This window comes from Arachis hypogaea, chromosome 5 (genome assembly GCF_003086295.3).
Source record: "Arachis hypogaea cultivar Tifrunner chromosome 5, arahy.Tifrunner.gnm2.J5K5, whole genome shotgun sequence".
NCBI lineage: Eukaryota > Viridiplantae > Streptophyta > Magnoliopsida > Fabales > Fabaceae > Arachis > Arachis hypogaea.
Window position 1 is genome coordinate 115745535 of NC_092040.1, and position 27540 is coordinate 115773074.

The 27540-nt window shown below is 35.5% G+C and overlaps 3 protein-coding genes and 1 pseudogene across 14 annotated transcripts; 2 read left to right on the top strand and 2 right to left on the bottom strand.

Moving 5' to 3' along the window:
• Positions 1–319: 319 nt before the first annotated feature.
• LOC112803153 (splicing factor U2af large subunit B-like) lies at positions 320–5436 on the top strand. 12 transcript variants are annotated; one of them, XM_072236501.1, is made up of 14 exons: positions 329–542; positions 1265–1593; positions 1792–1911; positions 2296–2366; positions 2661–2754; positions 3002–3072; positions 3163–3210; positions 3304–3363; positions 3539–3599; positions 3680–3792; positions 3899–4351; positions 4446–4581; positions 4825–4892; positions 5074–5436. In XM_072236501.1, exons 6-14 carry the CDS (start codon positions 3037–3039, stop codon positions 5209–5211), a joined length of 1113 nt encoding a protein of 370 aa, XP_072092602.1. In that variant the 5' UTR covers positions 329–542; positions 1265–1593; positions 1792–1911; positions 2296–2366; positions 2661–2754; positions 3002–3036; the 3' UTR covers positions 5212–5436. The 12 variants fall into 12 exon arrangements, 10 of the variants coding, with proteins under 10 accessions (XP_025702444.1, XP_025702445.1, XP_072092602.1 ...); XM_072236498.1 differs by having other exon boundaries at positions 334–542; positions 2661–2797; positions 3157–3210; XM_072236499.1 differs by having other exon boundaries at positions 334–542; positions 2661–2797.
• A 1075-nt stretch (positions 5437–6511) lies between these two features.
• Positions 6512–6907, bottom strand: LOC112803154 (auxin-responsive protein SAUR78-like). The gene has a single exon (XM_025846668.3). The coding sequence runs from the start codon at positions 6905–6907 to the stop codon at positions 6512–6514; it is 396 nt and encodes a 131-aa protein (XP_025702453.1).
• A 3325-nt stretch (positions 6908–10232) lies between these two features.
• LOC112803155 (GDSL esterase/lipase At1g33811-like) lies at positions 10233–12731 on the top strand. The gene is made up of 5 exons (XM_025846669.2): positions 10233–10664; positions 11397–11521; positions 11657–11902; positions 12043–12301; positions 12380–12731. The coding sequence occupies exons 1-5, from the start codon at positions 10400–10402 to the stop codon at positions 12595–12597; spliced, it is 1113 nt and encodes a 370-aa protein (XP_025702454.1). The 5' UTR covers positions 10233–10399; the 3' UTR covers positions 12598–12731.
• A 132-nt stretch (positions 12732–12863) lies between these two features.
• LOC112803156 (GDSL esterase/lipase At1g71691-like) lies at positions 12864–22667 on the bottom strand (annotated as a pseudogene).
• Positions 22668–27540: the final 4873 nt, after the last annotated feature.

Genomic DNA, 27540 nt, shown 5'->3' on the forward strand with positions numbered 1-27540 from the left:
TAAAATAAATATTAAATTTCATTAAATATATTTAAATTGAAAAATAAATATTTTATGATAAAATATTTTTGTTTACATTTTACAGATGATCAATAAAATATATTTTTTATTTTGCTTTTTTTGGTATTGAATTATTTTTTATTTTAACGGATTGGTTTTTCTGCTGTGGATGTAAAAAGGACATAATAATGATTAGGGCTTTCTGTTGGGCTATTATAATGAAAGTTAGGGACTTATAAGGCCCATTTGAGAAGATGGGTTAAACAAAACAGACCGAGAGGGTTAAGCTTGGTCTCCGTATATATATATATTATATACGTCATAAATGAATATATCCAGAAACAAATTCCAAGCAGAGAGCAGTTAGCTAGCCTAGAAGAGAGGGACACACCAGTGAGAAGGAAATGGCCGAATACGACGAGAGATACGAAGGTAACGGTGAAGAAGAAGAAGAGCGCCTTCACAACTCTCATTCTCGTCCTGATTCGTCTCCTCCTCCTCCCGACCCTACCAACGACGATCTCCCCGACTCCAAATCTCACGTATCCTCTCTCTCTCTCTCTCTCTCTCTCTCTCTCTGTGATTCCATTTTAACTAGGGTTTGGTCCTTTTATTGCACTCTACATCTATCAGGGTTTTAGATGCCTTTTACCTTTTCTCTGCTTTTCTATGTCTTGCCATTCAGAGCGGGTTTTCTTTTTTTTTGGTTCCTTCTTTAGAATCGGAACAGGGCAAAGCAATTACTAATTAGATTTATATGTGTAATTATATGTGTGTATGTTGTGTTAATATTTTCTGTTTGATTACGCTCCCCTTTGCATGATTATAGCTTGAGATGTTAAGGTTATTGTGAGCTTTTTACTTTGCGTAATTATTTTTTGACTATTGAGTCTTTCTAAGGAAGCTGCTACCAAGATGATTCTTTGTTGTTTTTAATTCTAAGGAAGAAAGTCTCTCTGCTGCTTTTTTTTTTTTTTAATTTTAAAAAGTAGGTTGAAATATGTAATTCGTACACCATATTTGATGTTTATGTTTATATCTGCTGTTTATTATTGGCTGCCTTGGCTTTGAGTCCTTCATTTTATTATCAATTAGGTGATTCTGATTGTGGATTATGTATACCTAATGCTTGCTTCACATGCAATACGGACTATGTGGCATATATGTCTATTGACATTACCCTTATTTTTGTATATATTGCTAGTTATTGGGTATGTAAATACGTGCTTCATTACTCTTTTGTTGTTTATATTTCTATTCGCAGCATGGCTCTCGGGAGTATGACAGAGAATCTTCAAGGAGCAGAGAAAAGGAGCGTGAGAAGGGAAGAGAAAAGGACAGGAAACGAGACAAGGGGAGGGACAGGGATAGAGATAGGGAGATAAGCAGAGACAGGGACACAGAGAGAAGTAGGGAAAGGGACAGAGATAGGGAGAGAAGCAAAGATAGAGAAAGAGATCGGGATGGAGAGAAGGAAAGGGATCGGGACCGGGACCACCATCACAGAGACCGCCATAGGGATCGCAGTGAGAGAAGGGAAAGGGGAAGAGATAGAGATGATGATGATTATTACAGAAGCCGGGACTATGATAGGTAAATAATCCATCTCAGGTTTATTCCTTATATCTGAGTATGAGCTTGTGTATCTTTGTCAGCACGGGTTAGCAGATCTTCTAAGAATTTATTGTTGATTTCCCAAGATACTTGCTTATGCCTATATTTTCACATTCATTTTATTGTCTTTTGTTCATTTTCTTTTCCAATTTGTTTCTATATCTTTTGATGGTACAGACGAAGGGATTATGATAGAGAGGATAGGCACAGGCGCAGGTCTCGTTCACGTTCTGGATCTCATTCGAGGGGTAGATCTGAGCATAGATCAAGGTCACGGTCGCGTTCGCGCTCAAAGAGGTATATTGTAAAATAATTCTCGATGCATTTGACAACAGTTGATGGGTGCACAGTTGAAAGCAATGTAATGTTGTATGAATTTCTATTCTTGATGTCAGGGAAGGATTATATTATATCAAGCTTATCGTTTTATGCCTTCCAATCCTAGTAAAGCTTCTACCTACCTTGAATATGGTCATTGAGAAAGCTTATTTTAAGATATAATAACAATGTCTGAAACTCAACTAAACAAGTCTATGTGTGCCTCAAAAGTGTAATGGGAAATGAAAGCACCTATACGATACAAGGATAAAATCATGAGCTCATATTTTCAGTTTATTTTCTCAAATTAAAACTGTTTACAGGTACTATTTATGATTGGAAATTAACTATATTTACTTGCAGCAAAAGGACTAGTGGTTTTGATATGGCTCCTCCTGCCTCTGCAATGTTAGCTGGTGCTTCTGCTGTTGCAGGTACATTTGCTCCTATATGTATATATTATAAACTTTTAATAGTCTGAACTGTTTTTTCTTTGGTTGTCCTAGTATGGAAAATTCATATCACATTGCATGGTGTTAACTTGGTAAGCTATGTTCAGTTATTATTCTGGTATATAGCTCTTTGAAGAGTGGTTTCCCATGGTGTGTAATTTTGTCTTTCTTTTTACTTGGTGATATACTTCTGGAACTAAAAGATGCTTTGGTTTTTTTGTCTTGTGTTTGGTGTTGTTTGTTTTGTTTCTATGTCTTGTCTTGTGTTCTAAGAAGGCAATGTTGGGCTACTAGCCCCACTGTGCTGACAATGGGCGTGAGCCGACACTGTAGCTTTTATGTCCACGGAGGAATCAATGCACCGGTTTTGGTGGGTCTTGTTCATCTTCAACTGGAAACTATTGACTACTTTGGTGACTTACAAATATTATCTCTAAAACTTGTTTATAATGTTCTTTTAATCCTATTCATATTCATATATAATACATGCAAAGAAGTTAAATTATCCTTAAGCTCATGCAAACTGGAGCAGCAGGAGTCTTTTGATACTTAATAGGATGGGAAAAGATTGAAATAATGACTTTTTTTTCCTGAGATGTAATGTACCTTGTCTGCAGGCCAGATTACTGGAGCAAATCCTGCTATTCCTGGGATGTTTCCAAATATGTTTCCGTTGGCTACTAGTCAGGTATCTTCCTTTCCTTATTCCCGCCTCTATTTTTCTGGTACAATATTTTCACTAATTTCACCTTTTTGTTTCTGTCATTTCAAGATGCAGCCATTTAGTGCTCTTCCCGTCATGCCAGTTCAGGCTATGACACAACAGGTAAATATAAACCTTTTTCCTATGATCACGGTTTCTTTCTATTCTTCTAGTAGCATCAAATTTTGTCTCTTATTTAATTTGCCAAATATACAGGCTACACGTCATGCTAGACGGGTGTATGTTGGGGGCCTACCTCCTACGGCGAATGAACAGGTACTACATTATCTTATTCTGATTCTTGTGTTTTGTGTTGAGAAGGAAGTTCTAATTTGTTTCACTCTTACTGATACTATATAAAGTGGCAAATGGACCATATATTTGTTCTGTTGATTTTGTTTGTGGCCGCTTTTAATCTCTCTTCTATTATCTTTTTCCTTCTTTGCTGCAGTCAGTTGCTACTTTCTTCAGTCAGGTTATGGCTAAGATTGGAGGAAACACTGCCGGACCAGGTGCGGTAAAATCTTCATTGGATTGAGCCAGTTTGCAGACATTTTAAGTTACCTAATTCATTCAATCTTATTGTGGTCAGGTGATGCAGTGGTCAATGTTTACATTAACCATGACAAGAAGTTTGCCTTTGTGGAGATGAGGTCTGTTGAGGAAGCTAGCAATGCTATGGCTTTGGATGGGATTATTTTTGAGGTATTCTTTTTCCCAACTACAACTTAGCTCGCATTCCATTGAGTTGGTTTGAATTTGTTGGTATCAATAGGTTGTTGTTTTAGTGAATTTTGCTTTTGTACTTCAGGGGGCACCAGTTAAGGTCAGGAGACCTACAGATTATAATCCTTCTTTAGCTGCTACCCTAGGTCCAAGCCAACCTAATCCCAATTTGAATCTCGGTGCTGTTGGCCTAACGCCCGGGTCAGCTGGAGGACTCGATGGCCCTGATCGAATTTTTGTGGGTGGTCTTCCATATTACTTTACAGAAACACAGATAAGAGAGCTTTTAGAGACTTTTGGTCCTCTTAGGGGCTTTGATCTAGTGAAAGACAGAGAAACAGGAAACTCAAAGGGTTATGCATTTTGTGTTTACCAAGATCTTGCAGTTACAGATATTGCCTGTGCTGCTCTCAATGGAATAAAAATGGGAGATAAGACTCTTACTGTTAGACGAGCTAACCAAGGTGCTAACCCACAGCAACCTAAACCTGAGCAAGAGAGCATTTTAATGCATGCACAACAGCAAATCGCTCTTCAGGTATAACATATTTGTTTTTTATAACAATATACTTGTTACCTAGTCTCTCTGCATATCTTGAGATATGTAATTTCCATGTGGTTGGTTGGTGTAGAAACTTATGTTACAACCAGCTTTAGTGGCAACAAAGGTGGTGTGTTTAACCCATGCAGTTTCTTCTGATGAGCTCAAGGATGATGAGGACTACGAAGAGATTCTTGATGACATGAGGCAGGAGTGCTCCAAATTTGGTAATTCGGGATTTAGTTTACCTTTTTGTACTGCAGACTATGCTACTATGTATTGATTTTTGTTGTCTTATTTATTTGTTTTACAGCCATTTGTTCCGCATTCTCCGAAAAAAGAATCAGGCCTAGTTTTACAGACTGAAGCCTTTCCATAACCTTCTATTTCCGTTGATGCATATTTTGTTGTTACATGCTTTGGAAACTAATTTGTACACTCGGATTTTATTTTGTTTTTACAATCTGTAGGTACTTTGGTGAATGTGGTGATCCCTCGCCCACAACCAAACGGTGAAGCTACCCCTGGCGTTGGAAAGGTTGGTCCCTTTCAGCTATTTGTCTGGAAATTCAATCTTCCCATTCTTTTTCCAGTTTCATTTTTGTATCATTAATAGAAATATGAAATATTGCTGGTTTGCTTTCTGAATATGAAGATGCTTTGATAGTGCTGTTTTATTTGCTATATATTGTGGCTATATTACTTAATATTACTTGCAGGTGTTTTTGGAGTATGTTGATGTTGATGGTGCTACAAAAGCCCGTGCTGGATTGAATGGACGGAAATTTGGCGGAAATCAAGTTGTAGCTGTCTTTTACCCTGAGAACAAATTTGCCCAGGGAGATTATGAAGGCTAGTTGCATTAGCGTCGCTTGGATTGTATTTTAAAAGATTTCTTCTTAGCATGGATTTTCTTTTATATTTTAAACTTTTAAGCCGAGTCGTGGACATGTATTCCATAAAGTGATGATGAATTGTTTTTACATAGGTTGGAGTAGTAAGAAAGTGTTATGATGGGAGAATTTGTTAATACACTAACTAACCTCTATATTGATCCGTAAACCTTTTGTATCTTTTTGAAATTTGTTATACGCTTTAGTTTGGTTTGCTTAAAAGTAGGCCTAACACTAATTACATTAAGAATTTGGGTCTAGGGTGCTTTGGCTTGCAATAACTTTTGATCATTAAATCACTTCGGAAAAATAATAGTGACATCATTCGATTGAAACACTCATATTCGAGATGGGTAATAGAGAAATGATAGAGATAACAATCTATATTCGCTTTCCCGTGTTCCCTGTAGAGTTGTCAAGTGAAGCGCACCCAAATAATCATGTTCTGTAGCAGCAAACTATGTATGGTGGTTAGGGGTGTTCAAATTCAAACCGATCCAAATTAAAATCCAAACCGCACAATGTGTTATAATATTATTATTTTATTATTATATTTACAATTATATTTATAACATGTTCAATTTGTTATACATTTTTCTATTATTCATGTATTATTATTATTTAATAAATATTTTATGTTTAAAATATTATTTATTTATTTATTTTAACTAACTTATAATTTTATTTCTATTGTTATGTTATCGTTGGCTTTTTAAGATATGTTAAGAGTTGTTATGTCATTGTTGATTATTTAAAAATTTGATGTTAAGATTTGTTATATGTATTTAATTTTTTTATTTAAAAAATCGCAAGTTCAAACCGATTCAAACCGCTTGTAATCGGATCGGATCGGATCGGATTTTCAAAAAAAGTTCATCCAATTCAAACCGCACCGCACATAAATTAAGTGTTCGGATTGGATGACTTTTTCTCTTGAAACCGAACCAAACCGCACCGCAAACACCCGTAATGGTGGTGTCTATGACGAGTATAAACGTACGATTGTTATTTCTTCCATTTTTGCTTTAAAAGAGAGCTTTGTTTTGTTAAATAAGCTAGGGTCCCTAGGATTGTTTGGCGTAGCCCACACATACACCACCTAATTAAATTTGTTACATACTTACATTCTATTATTATTATTATTAAGGAGCGGATAATTTAAGATAAAGATGTAATAGAAATAAAGCATATAATGGGAGTGGTATTATAAAAATTGGATTGACAATATTTCCCCTCCAATTTCATAAAGAGAACTCTTAATTAATTAAATGACATAGAGGTCAGCCAATTCTTCCAGAGAGTCAGCAGTGAGCATTGGATCTGCCTTTTCTAGCATCCACAAGAGATGATCAAAGAGAACTACCTCACAGTTAACCACCAAAACATTTTCATAATCATCACCGTCGTTTCGCTTTGACTTATTGATTAGAGCATTCATAAGAGGATGATTCAGATATTTGGAGCTGATTACGTACCGTTTCCTTGTGCTGCCAACAAATATAGTTTCAAAATTTTCATGTTCCTGCATCTCATTTCCAGCCCACAAATTCTCCTTCACAGATTTGGACCTCAAACTGCTATATGATGAAGATCTTCCTAGCTGCCAATTTGACAAGCTCTTGCACTTCCTCAGCATTATATTGATCTTCATCTTCTTCATTGTATTTGGATTCAGGCAAGTATGGAGGGGATGATGGGAGACACGGAGAGTAGTATTGATAAGGAAGAAGCGAAAGATGAGAGAGACAAATAGACTTAGAACACACTCATAACAATTAACAAGTGTGGTACTTCTAAAGAGAGTTAGCGAGGTGGGTGCAAAGTCTCTGTTCTCGGCCGCTAGAAGTGTGGGGTCAATTTTCGATCAAACATTTATTCTAATTTTTTTTGTGACAAGAACAAGTAACCTTTTGATGTTTTTATTAGTGTTCATGCCCGTGCGTCACACGGGAGAGAATTGCAACAACCAATGATTGAAGCTCCCGTATATGCCAGCATGCATTTGAAATGTGGTCTGATAGTTTGAATTCATGCTATAGCATTTGAAATTGAAGATTCTAGTTTTAACTTGAGAAATTAATAAAATTGGTTTCGTAGTTCTTAATTCCTATTCCCTTTGGTTAGTTTTGAGTTTATGAAAAGCATATTTAGAACGTTATTTGTCATCGTAAAGAACTATTAAATAAGTTGACATAATAGAATAATAACAATAATAAAATCTTATTTTACTAAGTAGGTTTACCTACATAAATTAAAAGACACTATTGTATTTTGTTATGTTTGTAATCAAACTATTGATATGTAGATTTTTTTTCATCACTTCATGCATGGTTTTTTTAAGTCTTTCTCTAACTTGTATCTTACTCATCCTCCTATTCGAGTATTCTAGTGATCTTCTTTTCACATATCTAAACTATCTAGGACGAGATTTTACGCTTTTTTTGTAATAGATATCGTTCTAACTTTTCTCTTATATCTTCATTTCTTATTTTATCCATACGTTTGTGGCTATTCATCCATTACAACATCTTAATATCTACCACACTTAACTTATGTTCATTCTTATTCTTTTGCTTTCTAACACTGTGTTCCATACAACATAGCCGTGGCAATGTGAAAATTTTTTTCTTAAAGTCTTAAAGGTACTTTTTTCTCGCATATAAAACCAGGCGCACTTTACCACTTTGACCAACCCGTTTGTATCCGATATTTTACATCCTCCTCAATTTTTTCATTATCCTACATCATAAACCTAAGATACTTGAAATGCTTTACCTGTAGTTGAATGGTTTCTCCAATTTTTTACTTTTGTATTAGTATTTTTTCTTCGCCTATCAAACTTACATTCCATATATACCGTCTTACTGCAACTTATACTCAAATTGTACCCCTTTAGTCCTCCTCTCTACAATTCTAACTTCTAATTTAAATGTTCCTTTGTTTCTCTCGTAAAAACGATATCATTGACAAAAAGCACGTAATATGGTATTAGTTCCCTGATATGCTCTGTAAACACCTCCAAAACTAATGTTAAAAGATAAGGGCTTAGAAATGATACTTAATGCAATTCTACACCAATAAAAAATTCTTCTGTCACACGTCACTTTAAGTCTTTACATAAGTTTTAATCTCATTGTACATTTCTTTAATTGCATGAATATATTCATTCTTTATCCTTTTTTCTCCAAATTTTTTAATAGAATCTCTCTTAATGCTTTATTATATGCTTTTTTTTAAATTAATAAATATTATGTGTAGATCCTTTTTGTTATTTTGATATCTGCCCGTTATTCTTCTTAGCGATTATATCTATCCATAAGACCAAACTGATTTTCTGAGATTTGTATCTCATATTTCAACTTTCATTCTATTACTTTTTCCCATGATATCATAATGTGACTTATGAGTTTGATCCGATTCTGTAGTTTTTAAAATTTTATATGCCTCCCTTATTTTTGTATATAGAGACTAATGTACTTTTTCTCTATTTATCCAACATCCTCTTAAACACTAAAATATTATTAAAATACTTGGTTAACAAACCGACATCCTTTTCTCCTAAAATTTTTCACATTTCAATCGGAATAATAACTAATCTGATTGGCCTTCCAATTTTCATTCTCCTAAGAGAAAATGTGTTTTATTTAATTTAGTTTTTTTAGAGACTAATTTTTTTGTTATTTCTATTTAGCAACGAATTTGATGTTAAAATGTAAATCGAAAATATGATTATTACATGTTATTTCACAATTTTAGTTATAGAGAAATATTAGAGGTTTAACACTTTTTATCGGTATTAGTTAATATTTTTAGCTAAATACTTTGTTTTTATACCATTAGAAATTTTTTTTGTTTGGTTTCCCACGGTATTCTTCAACCCGACAGGTCAAGGACTAATCCGTCGCGGTACTGAGTTCCATTTAAAGGTGTGCCGCTGGCCAATGGATTGCTGCATGCACAAGGCGGGATTCGAACCCCCGACACTTGCTTAAGCGGACTAGTGAGCTAATTACTAGACCAACCAAACTTGGTTTATACCATTAAAATTAGTGTTTAGATTTTAAAATTTAGAATTTAATACTTATAATTTAGAATGTTAATTAAATATTGACAAAAAATAATAAAATTTCTTAATAATATAGTATTACTCTTAGTTAAATATTCCTTCTCTTATAATCTCAAGGCTCCGTCATTATACTTTTATTTTTCTAACAAACGCTTTCATTTATATTTCTAAAATAAAAATCTTAAATAATTAATTTATAATTTATATGATCAAACTAAAATTCTCTCTTAACAATTTTCCAAACTACTCTTTCGTTTAAGTTGAATATATGATTACATTTCATTAACAAGTTTTAAAACTAAAAATTCTTGGAATCAACCATTTCTTTACCAATACTTTACTAACACCAAGATCTATCAAATTTTTTCCGTACACAGAATTGTGAATTTGTAATATTTCCGTAGGATTCAAAACCTTCTTTTCTATGATTTATTAATTGGCTTGGCGCTGAGTTAGAACTTAAAGGAATCAGTTGCTTTGTGGAGAGAGCTATACACGGAAGCTGCTTCTTTTGGGTAGTGATTAACTGATTATAACAAAGAAGTTTTCTGAAGAACCCCAACACTATTAGCTAGGGAGCTGGTGGGTAAAACATGGAGATTAACTCTGGCTTTTGTACGAAGGATTATTGGATTAGCAGTGGCCGGGGAGAAGCCGGAAAAAATAAATACTCTAAATTAAAGTCCTTCCACACTTGAAAAGGAAGAATCCATCGTGCAAGCAATTAAAAATTGAAAATACCCTCCTCCACTAATGTAGCTATATTTAATTTGGGTTTAGGAAAGACCGTATTTATCCAAGTATAAATTTTGGTCACGGGATTTTACCTCAAAGTCACCGATCGATAGTATAATGCAAGTGCGGTTGTGGTTGAATAAGCCATAAATACATACATGATACATATCCTCCCAAAAGGAAAAGGTACTTTTTCACGCTTGCCGAACCAATTATCATGAAGGCCTATGCTTGTCACATGAAGGCCATAAATATTTAATATATACACAACAATGTAACTCTCTCTATAAAAGTGTATATAATGTCCTTATACCGCCATGTCGATTCAAAATTATTAGTCAGTCCATTAAGATGAAGCATTTTAGGGACACTATTTTGACATGCGCATGCATGTGGTTACTAAGTTTGAGTGATATATGCTTGTGTCAGCCGCGGTCGCCACAACAAGGACTCCAAGTGCCATGCTTCTTCATCTTTGGTGACTCATTGGTTGACAACGGAAACAACAATGGGATGCTAACCCTTGCCAGAGCCAATTACAGGCCTTATGGCATTGACTTCCCACAGGGTCCTACTGGCCGCTTTACCAATGGTCGAACTTATGTTGATGCTTTAGGTAAATTCATTTAATTTTCCATTCTATTTTATAAATCTTGCATCATGCTTATTAACTAGTGTATGTGTTATATCTGGATAATAATAGGTCGGTAATGATAAGGATATACTTTCTAAAGTTATCTTATATAACATAGTATTTATAATTTTATATACATAATATTTGTAATGACATATTTATTATCTCTAAAATTACATAATTATTCTAGTATTGATTAATAAATATTAAATGAAATAACTTTAAATTATTCAGATTAATTTTTTATTGTCATTTAAATATTATTATTATTGATAATGGATAATATGAGCAGGAGTAAAAGATTCAAGAAAAGATGACAAAGTATTCAAATAGTAGAAGGCAATCGTTATTTTCTACTATTTGTTTTACTTTTATTTATAACAATTTAATGTTCTCGTTTTTTAAAGGTACGTCATGAGTCTCGCACCGAATAAATAAATAACTTCAATATAATATTGAATTCATAAAACTCTGTTACTTAATATACTAGTAATCGGCTAAATCATAACAGAGTGAACAATCGCTAGAGATATATAGAGAAGAATTAGCATGTGATGAATTACGAATGGACATATTTCAAGCTATATTACTTTCAATTTTCAACGTCGCATAGCCTAAAAGGAAATATTCTATACTTGTCTCATTACATAAACACTTAGAGCGTTCATGTGTTAACCAAATCTAAATGCAATATTGGTAATTTGGTAATTGCAGCTCAACTTCTGGGTTTTCCAACATATATTCCACCATATTCAAGAGCACGGGGCTTGGACCTTTTAAGAGGAGCCAATTATGCATCTGGAGCAGCAGGCATCCGGGAGGAAACTGGAAGTAATCTGGTAATTAAGTATATACATACATGATACATATGAGAAATCCTTGTATGGTTCTGGAATACAATTCATGCATTTCTCAAACCAACGACAACCACTCATTTTTAATTTTCATAACAATTCTAATTTCTAAATGAGCAGGGGGCTCATACATCAATGAATGAGCAAGTCTCTAACTTTGGAGAAACAGTGCAGCAGTTGAGGAGGTACTTTAGAGACAACGATGCGCTTAACAGCTACCTTGGCAAGTGTTTGTTCTTTTCAGGGATGGGAAGCAACGATTACCTCAATAACTATTTCATGCCAGATTTTTATTCCACCAGCTCTGATTACACTGCCAGAGCATTTGCAACGATCCTTCTTCAACAGTACGGTCGCCAACTAGCTGTAAGACTTTTGCTTCGATGGAACACTCTCTCAAAAGAAAAGAGTCTACAAACACAATATTTAAGACAAAAAGAATAAAAAAGTGATTGTTACAACTAGGTATGATATGATATGTCACGTTTCATTCTATTGTTTTGCAGCAATTGTATTCGCTAGGTGCAAGGAAAGTGATTGTTACAGCAGTTGGCCAAATCGGGTGCATACCATATCAATTGGCCCGTTTCCATGGGAATAACAGCAGATGCAACGAAAAAATCAACAGTGCCATACAATTGTTCAACTCAGGTCTTAAGAGAATGGTTCAGAATATTAATGGAGGGCAGCTTCCAGGAGCAAAGTTTGTATATCTGGATTTTTATCAAAGCAGCCAAGATCTATCTTCAAATGGAACGTCCCTTGGTAAAACTAAAGTTGTTTTATATATTTAATTCGACACATATCTTGTACATTGTAATAATCACCGAAAAGCACATACAGGATTTGATGTGGTGGACAAGGGGTGCTGTGGGGTTGGAAAGAACAATGGGCAGATTACTTGCCTTCCTCTTCAACAGCCATGCCAAGATCGACACAAGTACTTGTTCTGGGATGCATTCCACCCAACTGAACTCGCCAACATCTTACTAGCCAAGGCAACCTACACCTCACAATCATACACTTATCCCATTAACATTCAACAATTGGCAGCGCTCTAAGAGAGAGCCGTTCTACTTTTTACGTATGTTTGAAGTTGTTTATGTGTCACTGCAATTTGCTGATGTTGTTCTTGTTCCTTAATTACGTGGATGATGATAATATAATAATAAATTTCCTTAGTTGATTTATAGCAGCTGATTTGTTCGATTAGACTAGTACTACTAAATTCATACAAGAGAGTTGGTTGTGATTGAATTGAGTAAATAGCAGTACACCACAACGATTGTCTCAACGGTCAACTACTGGATTGAATTCATAGTTCCCATTAAAAGCTATCATCCCCATGAGAGCGTTCACTGCTGCTGTTGGGGAATGGCGTCTGGAATGGAAGACATGTGGTTTGGCCTCTGTTCCTTCCTATGCCGCAGCAACCTCTGAATACATCAGTAAATAAAAAATGAAAATTTTAAAAAGTAAAGAATTACGAACTTGTTACGTACAGTGAGCTGCGTGTTATATGTTTGGGCCAAGAGATGAGCGTACTCCTGAGCATTGTACTGATTTCTGGTTGGGTAGTTAGGCATAAGGTAGTTGTTTAAGTAGTCATTGCTGCCCATGTTTCATAAAACCAGTAATTTACGTACTTCTTTGCCATTTCAAAATTTAATTATTATGCATTATTTTAATAAATTATTTTTAAAAAAATATATACAGTATAAATTTTGAAATAAATAAAAAAATTATTAAAATTAAAATTAACGCACCATAAGAAGTCAAAAAGATTTTTTATAATAGTATAATTTTCCATGTTTTCATAAGTTTTTTTTATTCTTGAATATTAAAAAAAAAAGAAAAAAAAAAAGAGAAGACGGCGAAAGAGAAAAGACAAAAAAAAACTTATTTCAATGGATACATTTTGTTTGTTATATAACATTAAATTGGTTTTAAAATTTAAATTTGTTATAAAAATTCAAATTTTGGTTGGAGTGAGGTTTGAACTTGGATCTTTCAAAATTTAAATTTGTTAAAAAAATTCAAATTTTACTTTGAGTGAGGTTTAAACTTGGATCTTTTAAATATTGGCAAAATAGTTGCCCACTAGATCATCATCACTTTTAACATTAATTATGTTATTGAATTTATATATTTAATGATTATATTTGTATACAATATAAATTCTTCCGCTACATATCATATTGTGATTAATATATGATTTATTGAGGAGTAGCCACAGCATCCTTGATAATAATTATATTTAAATAAATCACATAAATATTAATATGATATATTTGTATGTTATGAATTATATAATAAACTTATCCACAAAAATTTATTATGTTATTCACATATAATTAGATTGAAATAAAAAATATTTCTTACTTCTTAATTAGCCTGCAGGTATTAAGATAGGGCTGCACATGGATCGGATAATATTCGCATATCCGCGGTAATTATCCGCATCCGATCCAAATTTTGCGGATATTATCCGATCTGCACTATGGTAGTTTAAATAGCATAGTGATATCCGCGGATCCGATCCACAAATCCGCACGTCTCATATAAATAGCATAGTTTAAGAAAGTAAATCCTAATGTGATATGAATTTTAGTGTGTTTTTTTATGAATTTTATGATATCTTGTTTTTAATTTTCTATGTTGTACTTCAACTTAGAATAATTAAACTTAAATCTTGTGTTATTATTTTTTTTTGTTATTCAAGAGAACTTTTATTGATAATATTTTAGGAGTAAATAAGTTTAAACAGGTAAAAAATGAATTTTATGGATATTTTTTTTGTAAAAATAATCAAATAAAATCTTAAAATAGTTTTTTTTTAACTATGCGGATATACCCGATATCCGATCCGATCCGATCCGTTGGCCTGAAAAAATGCAGATATCGTATCCAATCCGATCCTATCCAATGAGTGCAGTGCATATCGGATAGAATTTTAGGCTATATCCGATCAGATCTGATCCGTGTGCAGCCCTATATTAAGAAGTAGTATTTTATTTTCTAGTTTCAATACTTTAGCTAATATAGTGAATATTATGTGTGTGTTAAAATCTTTGCCCACAGGTAGATTTTAATAATACTATATGATTCATATGAATTTTGACATGACTTGCATTGGCATGTATTATCATATATTATGGATTTTGATGTACCTATTTAAAGTTGAGTAATGTTAGCATGATTTATTATTTGCAGCAGTAATGATATTCATTTGTTAAGTGGTGACAACTATAAAGAATGGAAATATAAGATTTTCTTTCACTTAGAGTGTGCAGACCTTGACTGTGCTCTTTGTAGGGAAGAGCCTCCGACACCTACTGATGCTAGTTCTCAAGCCGAGGTAGCATTATATGAACGGTGGGAGAAATCCAACCGTTTAAGTATGATGTTCATTAAGTCTCGTATTTCAACTAGTATCCGAGGTTCAATTCCCAATTGTAGGAATGTCAAGAATTATATGAAGGCTATTGATGAACAGTTTGAGTCTTCTAGTAAGGCACTTGCAAGCAACCTAATGGCACAATTGTCATCTATGAGGCTTACCGGCGTAAGAGGTGTGCGTGAACACATCATGAAGTTGAGAGATATTGCAGCACAACTGAAAGCTTTAGAGGTTGAGATCTCTGACTCATTTCTGGTGCATCTTATTCTAAATTCTCTTCCTGCCCAGTATGGACTATTTAAGATTTATTATAATACACATAAGGAAAAATGGTCTATTAACGAATTACTGATGATGTGTGTGCAAGAGGAAGGAAGGCTAATTCAGAAATTTGGTAAAAGTGCACTATTAGTGACAAATGAAGGTGGTAAAAAGCAAACTCATAAGAAGAAAAAAAAGGGGTATTGTATCCCATCCTATGAAAAAAGAAGGTGCACGATGTTTCTTTTGTAAAAAGAAAGGACACATGAAGAAGGAGTGCCCAAAATTTAAAGTTTGGCTTGAAAAGATAGGTACTAACCTTTGTGATCTTATTCCTTCAGTGTGTTTTGAATCTAATTTTGTTGAAATATGTCATGACACTTGGTGGATTGATTCTGGTGCTGAAATTCATATTTCAAATACCATGCAGGTTTTATAAGGAAAAGGAAACCGATAGGAAGTGAACTGAGCATCTATATGGGCAATCAGATGCGTTCACGTGTTGAAGCTGTTGGAACATTTAGACTTGTATTAAGTACTGGTTGTATTTTAGATTTAGAAAAAACCTTTTATATTCCAGATTTTTCTAAAAATTTGATTTCTTTATCTAAGCTTGTAAAACAAGGATTATGTATAAATTTTTATGATGATTCTGTTGATATTATTAAAAATTATAATATTATTGGACGTGGTACTTTAATTGGTGATTTATTTAAAATCTATTTAACTAATAATGTTCCATCTGGTCTTATGGTTATGCATGGTAATGGTATGAATGAAAAATCCTCCATGTTGTAGCACCGAAGGTTGGGACACATCTCCATTAAGAGAATGAAGAAATTAGTAAGTGATGGGATTCTTGAACCTCTAGACTTTACTAATTTTGATACTTGTGTAGATTGCATTAAGGAAAAGCAAACCAAAAAATTTCAAAAAGGTGATAAAAGGAGTTCTGACATGAAGGTTGTAGTAGGCTTAGAGAAGGGAGGTTGAATCTATGTCTTTCTTTTAATTTGATAAACTTAACCCTTTAAAGTAAACTTTCAATTCTTATTCTGTTTGAACTCAGCATCGGAAATTTATGAGACAATTTATTTTTGTCTCATGAATATCAGAAAATAGAACAGAGCAGAGAGGAGAAAAGCTAACACCATCATGTATCCTGGTTTGGTTGCCTTGTGCTATGCAACCTATGTCCAGTCTCTACCACAACCGTGGTTGAATTTTCACTATAGTTAAAGTATTACATACACCGATTCCACAGGATTGACACAATCCTCTCACACTCAAGTTCTAACCTAACTTGACATTGGCTATGTTAATACCTAACTCTTCACTTTTAGTGCTCACCCAACTAAGAAAGGGGTACCTCACTGGTACAAGATACAAGACACAAACATACCTAAAGAAATCTGAAAATAACTCTAGGCTTTTCTCTCAAGTGTATCACTCAGCCTCTTTCCATTCATTGGCTTTTACTTGAGCTCTCTTAATATGCCTTTTCACTCAAGAAATTACAGAAAGATAAACATTGAAAAATAAAATACAATCTGTAAAACATGAAAGAGATTGACTTCTTCAACAGCCTCTGTGCTTTATGATAAACCATATTTGCATGTTTCTGATTCAGTTCTTCATTTTTGGTGGAATGCTTCTTTGAAAGAAAACACTGTCCAAGTAGAGTCTTCAGAGAGCTTCTTCACAGAACAAAACATCAATACACTGGGTTATCTCTCCTTGGCTTCTGAATGAATACCAAACTTCTTTTATCTCATTGCATGTTGTTGAGCTGCTCTTCCTAGGTCAACCCGTGAGCAGTGTGCTTCACCAACCCACCATCTCACTTTTTCCCATTAATCCTTGGAATGGAAACTTTTGCTCTGACCTTCTCTTGTTGACTGAAAATCATAGAAAAGCAGAAAACAATATCCTCAATGGTAAACCCAAATCTTGGCCATTGAGAAGCTACTTGGTCTCCAAGACTCACTTGTGGCCGTAGATTCACAGCAGATTGGAGCAGAGATCAACTTTGTCTTGTTTCTCATTTTTGGACTAGCAGAGAGTTGGGAAGAAGAGAAGATGGCAGTATGCATGTAATAGGAAATGGTTTACCTTTAACCTTTGCTTAAGCTTGATTTGGTTGGATTATGCTGATTTGACCTCAACCTTTCTTGCCTAACCTTCTCATTCTTTTCTTCTTCTGTGAACAACTTGTGGAAGAAGCTCTCTCTTACTTCTTTGCTCTCTGACCAAGAAAGAGAAAGTGTACGTTGCTTTTTCTTGGTGAAAGCACATGGGATTATTTAAATGAGAGAGGCAATCGAACTTGGATCGGGTTTGATTTGCTTGGCCCGTCTGATCCCTTGCTTTATTTTTCTTTGGGTTTTCATTGCTTTGTAGCTCGCCAGCCTTGTTTTTAATTTCATTCAATTTGGGCTGCTTTGGTGAATTGATTTTGGCCTGCATCACTAAATCAAAACAATCAAAACCAATTGGGTAATTTATCCAATAATCTAATGTTTGTCATCATCAATTATATTAGTTAATTTCTTAACTCAATATGACATATTAGAAATAATTCACACTGACATATGTTGTCCTGATATGTCGTTAAGTGGTCAGAAATATTTCATCTCCTTTATTGATGATTATTCACGATATATGTATCTCTATATGCTTCATAATAAATATGAGGCATTGAATGCTTTTAAAGTTTATAAAGCTGAAGTAGATAAACAATGCAGAAAGCAAATTAAGATCGTGAGATCAAATAGAGGTGGAGAATTCTACGGGAGATATACTGGAAGTGGACAAGCACCTGGTCTATTTGCAAAGTATCTTCAAGAGCATGGTATTGTGGCACAATACACTATGCCTGGCACACTAGATCAAAACGATGTAGTTAAAAGAAGAAATAGGACTTTGCTGGATATGGTGAGGAGTATGCTTAGCTACTCCAATCTTCCTTTATCCTTGTGGAGTGAAGCCCTTAAGACAGCCGCGTATATATTAAATAGAGTTCCAACAAAGGCATTTTCTAAAACGCCATTTGAGCTATGAAAAGGTTGGAAACCTAGTTTGAATCATATACGCATTTGGGGTTGTCCTGCTGAAGTTCGGGTTTATAATCCACAAGAAAGGAAGTTGGACCTAAGGACGATAAGTGCCTATTTTATCGAATATGCAGAAAAGTCTAAGGGTTACAGATTTTATTGTCCCTCCCATTCAAGTAAAATAGTTGAATCTAGAAATGCAAGATTTTTAGAACATGATGTGAAAAGTGGGAGAAATCATCCTCTTAAAGTTGTTGAGAATGATAATGTTTGTCAAATCTCTCCATGTACAAGAGTGATTGTTCAATACAATACCCATACAAATAGGGTCATTGTAGAACAACCTATTACTAATACTCCACATCATGAAGATACTGTTCAAGTAGATCATATGGTGGATGATCAAATTTTTCATAATAAAAATATTGTTCAAGAATATATTGCTCAACAACAACTTCAAGAAGAGGGAGAACCTGTTATGCCACCATCTTTACAAGAGGTTGATAATGCAACATTAAGAAGATCAACAAGAATAAGAAAGCTTGCAATTTCTAGTGACTATGTAGTGTATCTTGTTGAGTCTGATTATGATGTTTGTAATGAAAATGACCTAACGACATTTTCACAAACAATGGAAAGTCATAATTTCAATTTCTGGCTAGATGCTATGAAGGATGAAATAAATTCTATAGCGGATAACCAAGTTTGGGATCTTGTAGAATTGCTTGATGGCTAAAAGGCCATTGGCTGTAAATGGGTCTTTAAGACCAAGAAGGATTCATCAGGCAATATTGAGTGCTACAAGACTCGACTTGTTGCTAATGGATTTACTCAAAGGGAAGGAGTTGACTACAGAAAAACCTTTTCTCCCATTTCAAAGAAAGACTCTTTCCGCATTATTATGGCATTGGTAGCACACTTTGACATGGAATTACATCAAATGGATGTGAAATTGACATTCCTTAAGGAGATTTGGAAGAAGAGGTCTATATGAGACAACCCGAAGGATTTATCTCAAGTGCTGGTAAGGAGTTAGTTTTCAAGTTTAAGAGAGTAATGTATAGTCTTAAGCAGGCTTCCCGACAATGTATTTGAAGTTTCACAATGTGATTTCTTCATTTAGGTTCATTGAGAACATTTCTGATCAATGTATATATCACAAGGTTAGTGGGAGCAAGATCATATTTCTCATCTTATATGTAGATAATATTTTGCTTACAACAAATGATTTAGGGTTGTTACATGAAGTGAAACAATTTTTCTTTAGACATTTTGATATGAAAGATATGGGTAATGTATCTTATGTCATTGCAATAAAGATTAATAGAGATAAACATAAAGGAATTTTAGGTTTATCTCAAGAAGGCTATATTAATAAAATTCTCGAGAGGTTTAAAATAAAAAATTATTCACCAAGTGTTGCACCTATTGTGAAAGGTGACAAATTCTGTTTAGATCAATGTCCTAAAAATGAACTTGAAAAGAAACAGATGCAAAATATTCCTTATGCTTCAGCCGTTAGAAACCTTATGTATGCTTTATACAAGACCTGACATTGCTTTTGCTGTTAGCATGTTAGGAAGATATCAAAGTAATCCAGGAATTATCCATTGGAAAGTTACAAAGAAGGTCTTAAGGTACCTTCAAGGGACCAAGGACTTCATGCTTACATATAGACGAATCGACAATTTGAAAATTGTTGGATACTCAGATTCAGACTTGGTGGGAGTGTTGATTGTAGGAAGTCAATGTCAAGATACATCTTCATACTTGCTGATGGAGCAGTATCTTGGAAGAGTGCAAAACAATCACTTGTAGCCACTTCTACCATAGAAGTCAAGTTTATTGCTTGTTTTGAGGCTACATCACAAGGTGTTTGGTTAAAGAATTTCATCTCTGGGCTTAAGATTATGGATTGTATCTCTAGGCCATTGAGAATATATTGTGACAATTCAACTGCTGTATTTATGGCTAAAAATAATAGATGAAGTAGTCGAAGTAAGCACATCGATATTAAATACTTAGCCATTAAAAACCGAGTTAGGTCTAATGAGGTACAGATAGAGCATATTAGTACTTAACAGATGATAGCTGATCCTTTGGCAAAAGACATGCCACCAGAATTGTTTAAGGATCATGTTACTAGTATGGGTTTATATTTTGTAACGTCACTTATATGACTTATGTTATATTATATGACATATTTGAATATGAAATTCTTATTATTGTTTGTTTTTCATTTGGTTAGTATATATGCGCATACATGATTGAGAATGACAAATAAAATTTAGGGAAGGACCTAAAATAAGCATTGGGCTTATTCTTACATAAATACCATATAAAGAGTTTATTCAATTAGGAGATATTACATTATAATACGTAGAAGGTAATACTCGATTAATGAGAACCTACCGTTATGATTCGTGTAATTTGTCTTAATTGTTTAAACATAGTATGTAATTACAGACTATACGTAACAAATGTTGGACCAAGTGGGAGAATGTTAAAATTTTTATTCTAATTGTGGTCCAATTTGTTTATATAGAAATTAGTTTGGGTGGTGTTGTAATTATTCATTAATTATATTGGCAGTTGGTCTGTTCTTTGATGGAAAGAACACGATTCTTCGTCATAAACTTTATAAAATTTTGGTCTCCAATTCTGATCACATGACAATAACAACAAAAAAAACACACCTTGATTTCATCTGACTCTATGATTCAAGAATTGGAAATTACAAATTAAATCAAGTTTATGATGAAGAGTCATACTCTTTCCATCAAAGAACAGACCAACTATCAATGTAATTAATAAATAATTACAATACCATCTAAACTAATTTTTATATTAACAAATTGGACCACAATTAAAATAAAAATTCTAACAGCCATGCCAACAAAGAGACATAGCATCAGCTCCAAGATTGGCAGTTATTTGATTCAGTGTGTTGTCCAAGTTTCCAATTTGCTCATCCTGCTCATGCTCAAATAAGAAATGTATCCTCATAATTTAGATTGTTGGAGCTGATTGAATATAATAATTAATGATAGACAGATGGTTATTATGCACGAAGTTTCTGCCTGTGGCATCAAGAATTCCGGCAGCAGCTGAGGCGTAGTTTACTCCGTGAAGCACTTTATCCCCTGAAGCTTCTGAGTAGGCAGGAATCAATGGAAGTCCCAATAGTTCCGCTGCATTTCAATCATCATATACAGTTCAAAGTCAAATCAGGGTCAAAGAAAAATTAATCATGAATTCAATTTCTCTATTGGCTGCTTTAGTTGAAATGATTATGTCAAGATCGACATTCGACAGTCAGTCATCAAATGTGCAATCTGATTCTTGTGGCAAACTCACACACCAAAAGAATACTACTGCAATCCTCGGTACTGAAAAATAAACCCTCATTCACTCGATTCTGTACAACCAAGTTCTTTTCTGCTTATGAAGCTATCCTTGAATAGGCAGTCTTATTAAGTATTATCCCCAAACATACATATATACTGTACATTACTTGCACCCATTTGACACATAATCTTAAGTTACATAGCGTTACATGACTATTTTAATTACTTATGTGATTATTTAATGACTTCTGAATTCTGATTATGACTATTTATGTATAGTTAAAGTTCCTGAATCTACTCTTCCAACTCTCATATATAAAAAAAGAAACAAATATGCAATAAGGGAGTGGAATGAGAGGGATACCTATTTGATCAACCATGGTGTAACCATTGGAGAAGCTACCAGTAGGGCCTCCGTTGAAGTCAATGCCATAAGGGCAATAGACTAATAGTTAGCCTTAGCAAAGGAAGGCAGATTGTTGTTGTTGCCATTGTCTATCAGAGAGTCACCAAATATGAGCATGGCTGGCACCATTTCTCTCGCATCACCTCCATCTTTCCTCCATTGTGTTGTTTCTTGTTCTTTTACATTCTTTTTCCATTTATAGTCCAATATCAGTTGGCATCAGATCCTATAGGTTCTAATTATGTTAGGAAAGAGTGTAATGTAATCAAAACTAGAATAAATGTCTAGAAGAATGGTAGGTACATCCTACTAGTATTAATAGAGGCAAGGTGCATTTGGCAATGTTGAAAGCAACTCGTCTGGAGCGAAATACAGTATTCTCTTGTATTTCAGGATTGAGTGCTATCTTAGTATATCTTAGGACAATTCTTAAGATATATATATAGTGAGTTTGTGCTATTACTTATTCCTTTAATTTTATTTTCTTTTTCATTTTGCGTATGACATCAATAATATATATAAATTTTAAAAATAACAAATGTTAAAAACTAACATTTTTCTTTTATATTTGTCTTGCATTACCAACACTAACCAATTTTCTAATTTTTCGCTAAAGATATTGGTTATTTAATAGGTGATTGCTACGGTACGATAATAAATTCATACGTACTGATACGTTTAAAATATGGACAAATAACAATAAAACATGTGGAATTTATTTTCCTCAGCTCATTGTCATGGTGCAGCAAAACTGCCAGTATTCCGGTCTTCCACAGGAAGAACCTACTGAGTTTCTGGCACAATTCTTGCAAATTGCTGACACAGTACGTGACAAGGAGGTAGATCAGGATGTATACAGGTTGTTACTGTTTCTGTTTGCTGTAAAAGATCAAGCTAAAATGTGGTTAAATAACCAACCCACAGCAAGCATAAGAACATGGAAACAGTTATCAGACAAATTCATGAATCAATATTTCCCTCCAAAAAGGATGACACAGCTAAGGCTGGACATCCAAGGCTTAAAAAAAAGGATAATGAATCCTTTATAACGCCTGGGAGAGATACAGAGGGATGCTAAGGAAATGCCCATCTGAAATGTTTTCAGAGTGGGTGCAATTAGACTTCTTCTACTATGGGCTGGGGCTTACAGAAAGAGCTCAGGTATCTCTAGACCACTCAGCTGGTGGGTCTATACACATGAGAAAAACTATTGAAGAGGCTCAAGATCTTGTTGATATAGTTGCTAGAAATCAGCATCTGTATATAAGTAGTGGGTCTTCCATAAAAGAAGAAGCCAAAGCAGTATCTACTGAGCTTGGTCCTCCAGAACAAGTTGCTGAACTCAATCAACAATTGTGTTTTCTAACAAAACAGCTAGCAGAATTCAAGGAGATGCTACAGGACACTAAAAATGCTAATAAAAATATGAAAGCACAGTTGAATCAGACAAAACAGCTGTTATCAAAGTAGATAATAGACGAGTGCCAGACAGTTCAATTAAGAAGTGAAAAAACGTTAAATACCTCACTTCAGAGTAGCAGAAAGCCAAGAAAAGAACAACTGATAGAGGATGAGCAAAATACTATCCAAAATCCCTCTGAGGACAGTAAGAGCCCAGAGAGGAATAAGTCTGGCGTTCAAACGCCAGAAAAGAATGCAAAGTTGGCGTTAAACGCCCAACCCACGTACAGTTCTGGCGTTCAAATGCCAGGAACAGGCAAGGAGCTGGCGTCAAACGCCTAATGGGAGCTCAGTTCTGGCGTTCAAACGCCAGAAACAGGTAAGAAGTTGGCGTCCAACGCCACTCAAGCTTCCAACCCTGGCGTTCAAATGCTAGTGAGGGATCAGACACACACAAGTGCTGATAACAACCCTTCTAAAAAGGCTTCCCCAACCACTTCTGTAGGGAATAAACCTGCAGCAACCAAGGTTGAAGAATACAAAGCCAAGATGCCTTATCCTCAAAAACTCCGCCAAGAGGAGCAGGATAAGCAATTTGCTCGCTTTGCAGACTATCTCAGGACTCTTGAAATAAAGATTCTGTTTGCAAAGGCACTTGAGCAAATACCCTCTTATGCTAAGTTCATGAAAGAGATCTTGAGTCATAAGAAGGATTGGAGAGAAACTGAAAGAGTTCTTCTCACTGAAGAATGTAGTGCAGTCATTCTGAAAAGCTTCCTAGAAAAGCTTAAAGATCCCGTGAGCTTTCTGATACCATGCATATTAGAGGGTAATTGCACCAAGACAGCCTTATGTGATCTTGGGGCAAGCATCAACCTAATACCTGCATCCACTATCAGAAAGCTTGGTCTAACTGAAGAAGTTAAACCAACCAGGATATGTCTCCAACTTGCTGATGGCTCTATTAAATACCCATCAGGCGTGATTGAAGACATGATTATCAGGGTTAGGCCGTTCGCCTTTCCCACTAACTTTGTGGTGCTGGAAATGGAGGAGCACAAGAGTGCTACTCTCATTCTAGGAAGACCCTTCCTAGCAAATGGACGAACTCTCATTGATGTCCAAAAGGGGGAGGTAACCCTGAGGGTCAATGAGGATGAGTTCAAGTTAAATACTGTCAAAGCTATGCAGCATCCAGACATACCAAAAGACTGCATGAAAGTTGATCTTATTGACTCTTTAGTAGAAGAGATCAACATGGCTGAGAGTCTCGAATCAGAGCTAGAAGACATCTTTAAAGATGCTCAGCCTGATTTGGAGCATTCAAAAGAAATAAAAGAACCTCTGGAAATTCCGCATGAAGAGAAAAAACCTCCAAAACCCGAGCTCAAACCATTACCACCATCCCTGAAATATGCATTTCTGGGAGAAGGTGACACTTTTCCGGTGATCATAAGCTCTGCTTTAAATCCACAGGAAGAGGAAGCACTAATTCAAGTGCTAAGGACACACAAGACAGCTCTTGGGTGGTTCATAAGTGACCTTAAGGGCATAAGCCCAACTAGATGTATGCACAAGATCCTATTGGAGGATGATGCTAAGCCAATGGTTCAACCACAGAGGCGGCTAAATCCATCCATGAAGGAAGTGGTGTAGAAAGAGGTCACCAAGTTACTAGAGGCTGGGATTATTTATCCTATTTCTGATAGCCCCTGGGTGAGCTCTGTCCAAGTTGTCCCCAAAAAGGGAGGCATGACAGTGGTTCATAATGAAAAAAATGAACTGGTTCCTATAAGAACAGTTACAGGGTGGCGCATGTGTATTGACTACAGAAGGCTCAATACTGCCACCAGAAAGGATCATTTTCCTTTACCATTCATAGACCAGATGCTAGAAAGACTAGGAGGTCATGATTATTACTGTTTTTTGGATGGCTATTCAGGCTACAACCAAATTGCAGTAGATCCCCAGGATCAAGAGAAAACAGCATTCACATATCCATCTAGAGTGTTTGCTTACAGAAGGATGCCATTTGGGCTGTGTAATGCGCCTACAACCTTTCAAAGATTCATGCTCTCTATTTTCTCTGATATGGTGGAAAAATTTCTGGAAGTCTTCATGGATGACTTCTCAGTATATGGAGACTCATTCAGCTCCGGTCTTGATCACCTGACACTGGTTCTGAAAAGATACCAAGAGACTAACCTGGTTTTAAACTGGGAAAAATGTCACTTTATGGTGACTGAAGGGATTGTCCTTGGGCATAAGATTTCGAACAAAGGAATAGAGGTGGATCAAGCTAAAGTAGAGGTAATTGAAAAATTACCACCACCTGCCAATGTTAAGGCAATCAGAAGCTTTCTGGGGCATGCAGGATTCTATAGGAGGTTTATAAAGGATTTTTCAAAAATTGCAAAACCTCTAAGCAACCTGCTAGCTGCTGACACGCCATTTGTGTTTGACACAGAGTGTCTGCAGGCGTTTGAAACTCTGAAAGCTAAGCTGGTCACAGTACCAGTTATTTCTGCACCGGACTGGACATTACCATTCGAATTAATGTGTGATGCCAGTGACCATGCCATTGGTGCAGTATTAGGGCAGAGGCATGACAAGCTTCTGCATGTCATTTATTATGCTAGCCGTGTTTTAAATGATACCCAGAAAAATTACACAACCACAGAAAAAGAATTGCTTGCAGTGGTTTATGCCATTGACAAGTTTAGATCACACTTAGTAGGATCCAAAGTGATTGTGTACACTGACAATGCTGCTCTTAAATATCTACTTATAAAGCAGAATTCAAAACCCAGGCTCATAAGATGGGTGTTGCTTCTGCAAGAGTTTGATATAGAAATAAGAGACAGAAAAGGGACAGAAAACCAAGTGGCTGATCATCTGTCCCGGATAGAGCCAGTCGAAGGAGCGTCCTTTCCCTCTATTGAGATCTCTGAAACCTTTCCGGATGAGCATTTGTTCACCATTCAGGAAACACCATGGTTTGCAGACATTGCAAACTATAAAGCTGCAAGGTTCATACCCAAGGAGTACAGCAGGAAACAAAAGAAAAAATTAGTTACTGATGCAAAGTACTACTTGTGGGATGAACCCTATCTCTTTAAGAGATGTGCAGACGGAATAATCCATAGGTGTGTGCCTAGAGAAGAAGCACAGAGGATCTTATGGCATTGCCATGGATCACAATATGGAGGTCATTTCGGAGGTGAGCGAACAGCCACTAAGGTCCTCCAATGTGGTTTCTACTGGCCTACACTCTACAGAGATTCCCGAGAGTTTGTACATAACTGTGACAGTTGCAAGAGAGCTGGTAATCTGCCTCATGGTTACGCCATGCCTCAACAAGGAATCTTGGAGATTGAGTTGTTTGATGTATGGGGTATTGACTTTATGGGGCCTTTCCCACCATCATACTCAAACACTTATATTCTGGTGGCAGTCGACTGTGTATCCAAATGGGTCAAGTCCATTGCCACACCCACTAATGATACTAGGACAGTGTTGAAGTTCCTCCAGAAACATATCTTCAGCAGGTTTGGTGTCCCTAGAGCACTAATTAGTGATGGGGGCACTCACTTCTGCAACAAACAGCTTTACTCTGCTGTGGTCCGGTATGGAATTAGCCACAAGGTGGTAACTCCATATCATCCACAGACAAATGGGCAAGCTGAAGTCTCTAATAGAGAACTAAAAAGAATCCTGGAACGGATAGTAAGTACCCATAGAAATGATTGGGCGAGAAGCTTGGATGATGCTCTGTGGGCTTACAGAACAGCATTCAAGACTCCTATAGGGACCTCTCCATACCAGCTTGTGTATGGTAAGGCCTGTCATCTGCCCGTGGAACTGGAGCATAAGGCCTACTGGGCAACCAGATTCCTAAACTTTGATGCCAGATTAGCTGGAGAAAAAAGATTACTCCATCTAAATGAGCTAGAGGAATTCAGACTCACTGCTTTCGAAAATTCCAAGCTTTACAAAGAGAAAGCAAAAAGGTGGCATGATAGAAAGCTGTCATCTAGAGTCTTTGAACTAGGACAGAAGGTTTTGCTATTTAACTCTAGGCTCCGGCTATTCCCCGGGAAACTGAAATCCCGGTGGAGGGGACCATATGTGATTAC

What these genes read in the sequence shown, in the direction of transcription:
- LOC112803155 (XM_025846669.2), top strand. Translation starts at nt 10,400, where the DNA reads ATGAAGCATTTTAGGGACACTATTTTGACATGCGCATGCATGTGGTTA. An exon ending in AGGAAACTGGAAGTAATCTG is followed by an intron (nt 11,522 to 11,656) that starts GTAATTAAGTAT and finishes CTAAATGAGCAG; the next exon opens with GGGGCTCATACATCAATGAA. An exon ending in AGTACGGTCGCCAACTAGCT is followed by an intron (nt 11,903 to 12,042) that starts GTAAGACTTTTG and finishes ATTGTTTTGCAG; the next exon opens with CAATTGTATTCGCTAGGTGC.
- LOC112803153 (XM_025846659.2), top strand. Translation starts at nt 405, where the DNA reads ATGGCCGAATACGACGAGAGATACGAAGGTAACGGTGAAGAAGAAGAA. An exon ending in TGGTGCTTCTGCTGTTGCAG is followed by an intron (nt 2,367 to 3,001) that starts GTACATTTGCTC and finishes CCTTGTCTGCAG; the next exon opens with GCCAGATTACTGGAGCAAAT. An exon ending in TTCAGGCTATGACACAACAG is followed by an intron (nt 3,211 to 3,303) that starts GTAAATATAAAC and finishes CCAAATATACAG; the next exon opens with GCTACACGTCATGCTAGACG.
- LOC112803154 (XM_025846668.3), bottom strand. Translation starts at nt 6,907, where the DNA reads ATGAAGAAGATGAAGATCAATATAATGCTGAGGAAGTGCAAGAGCTTG.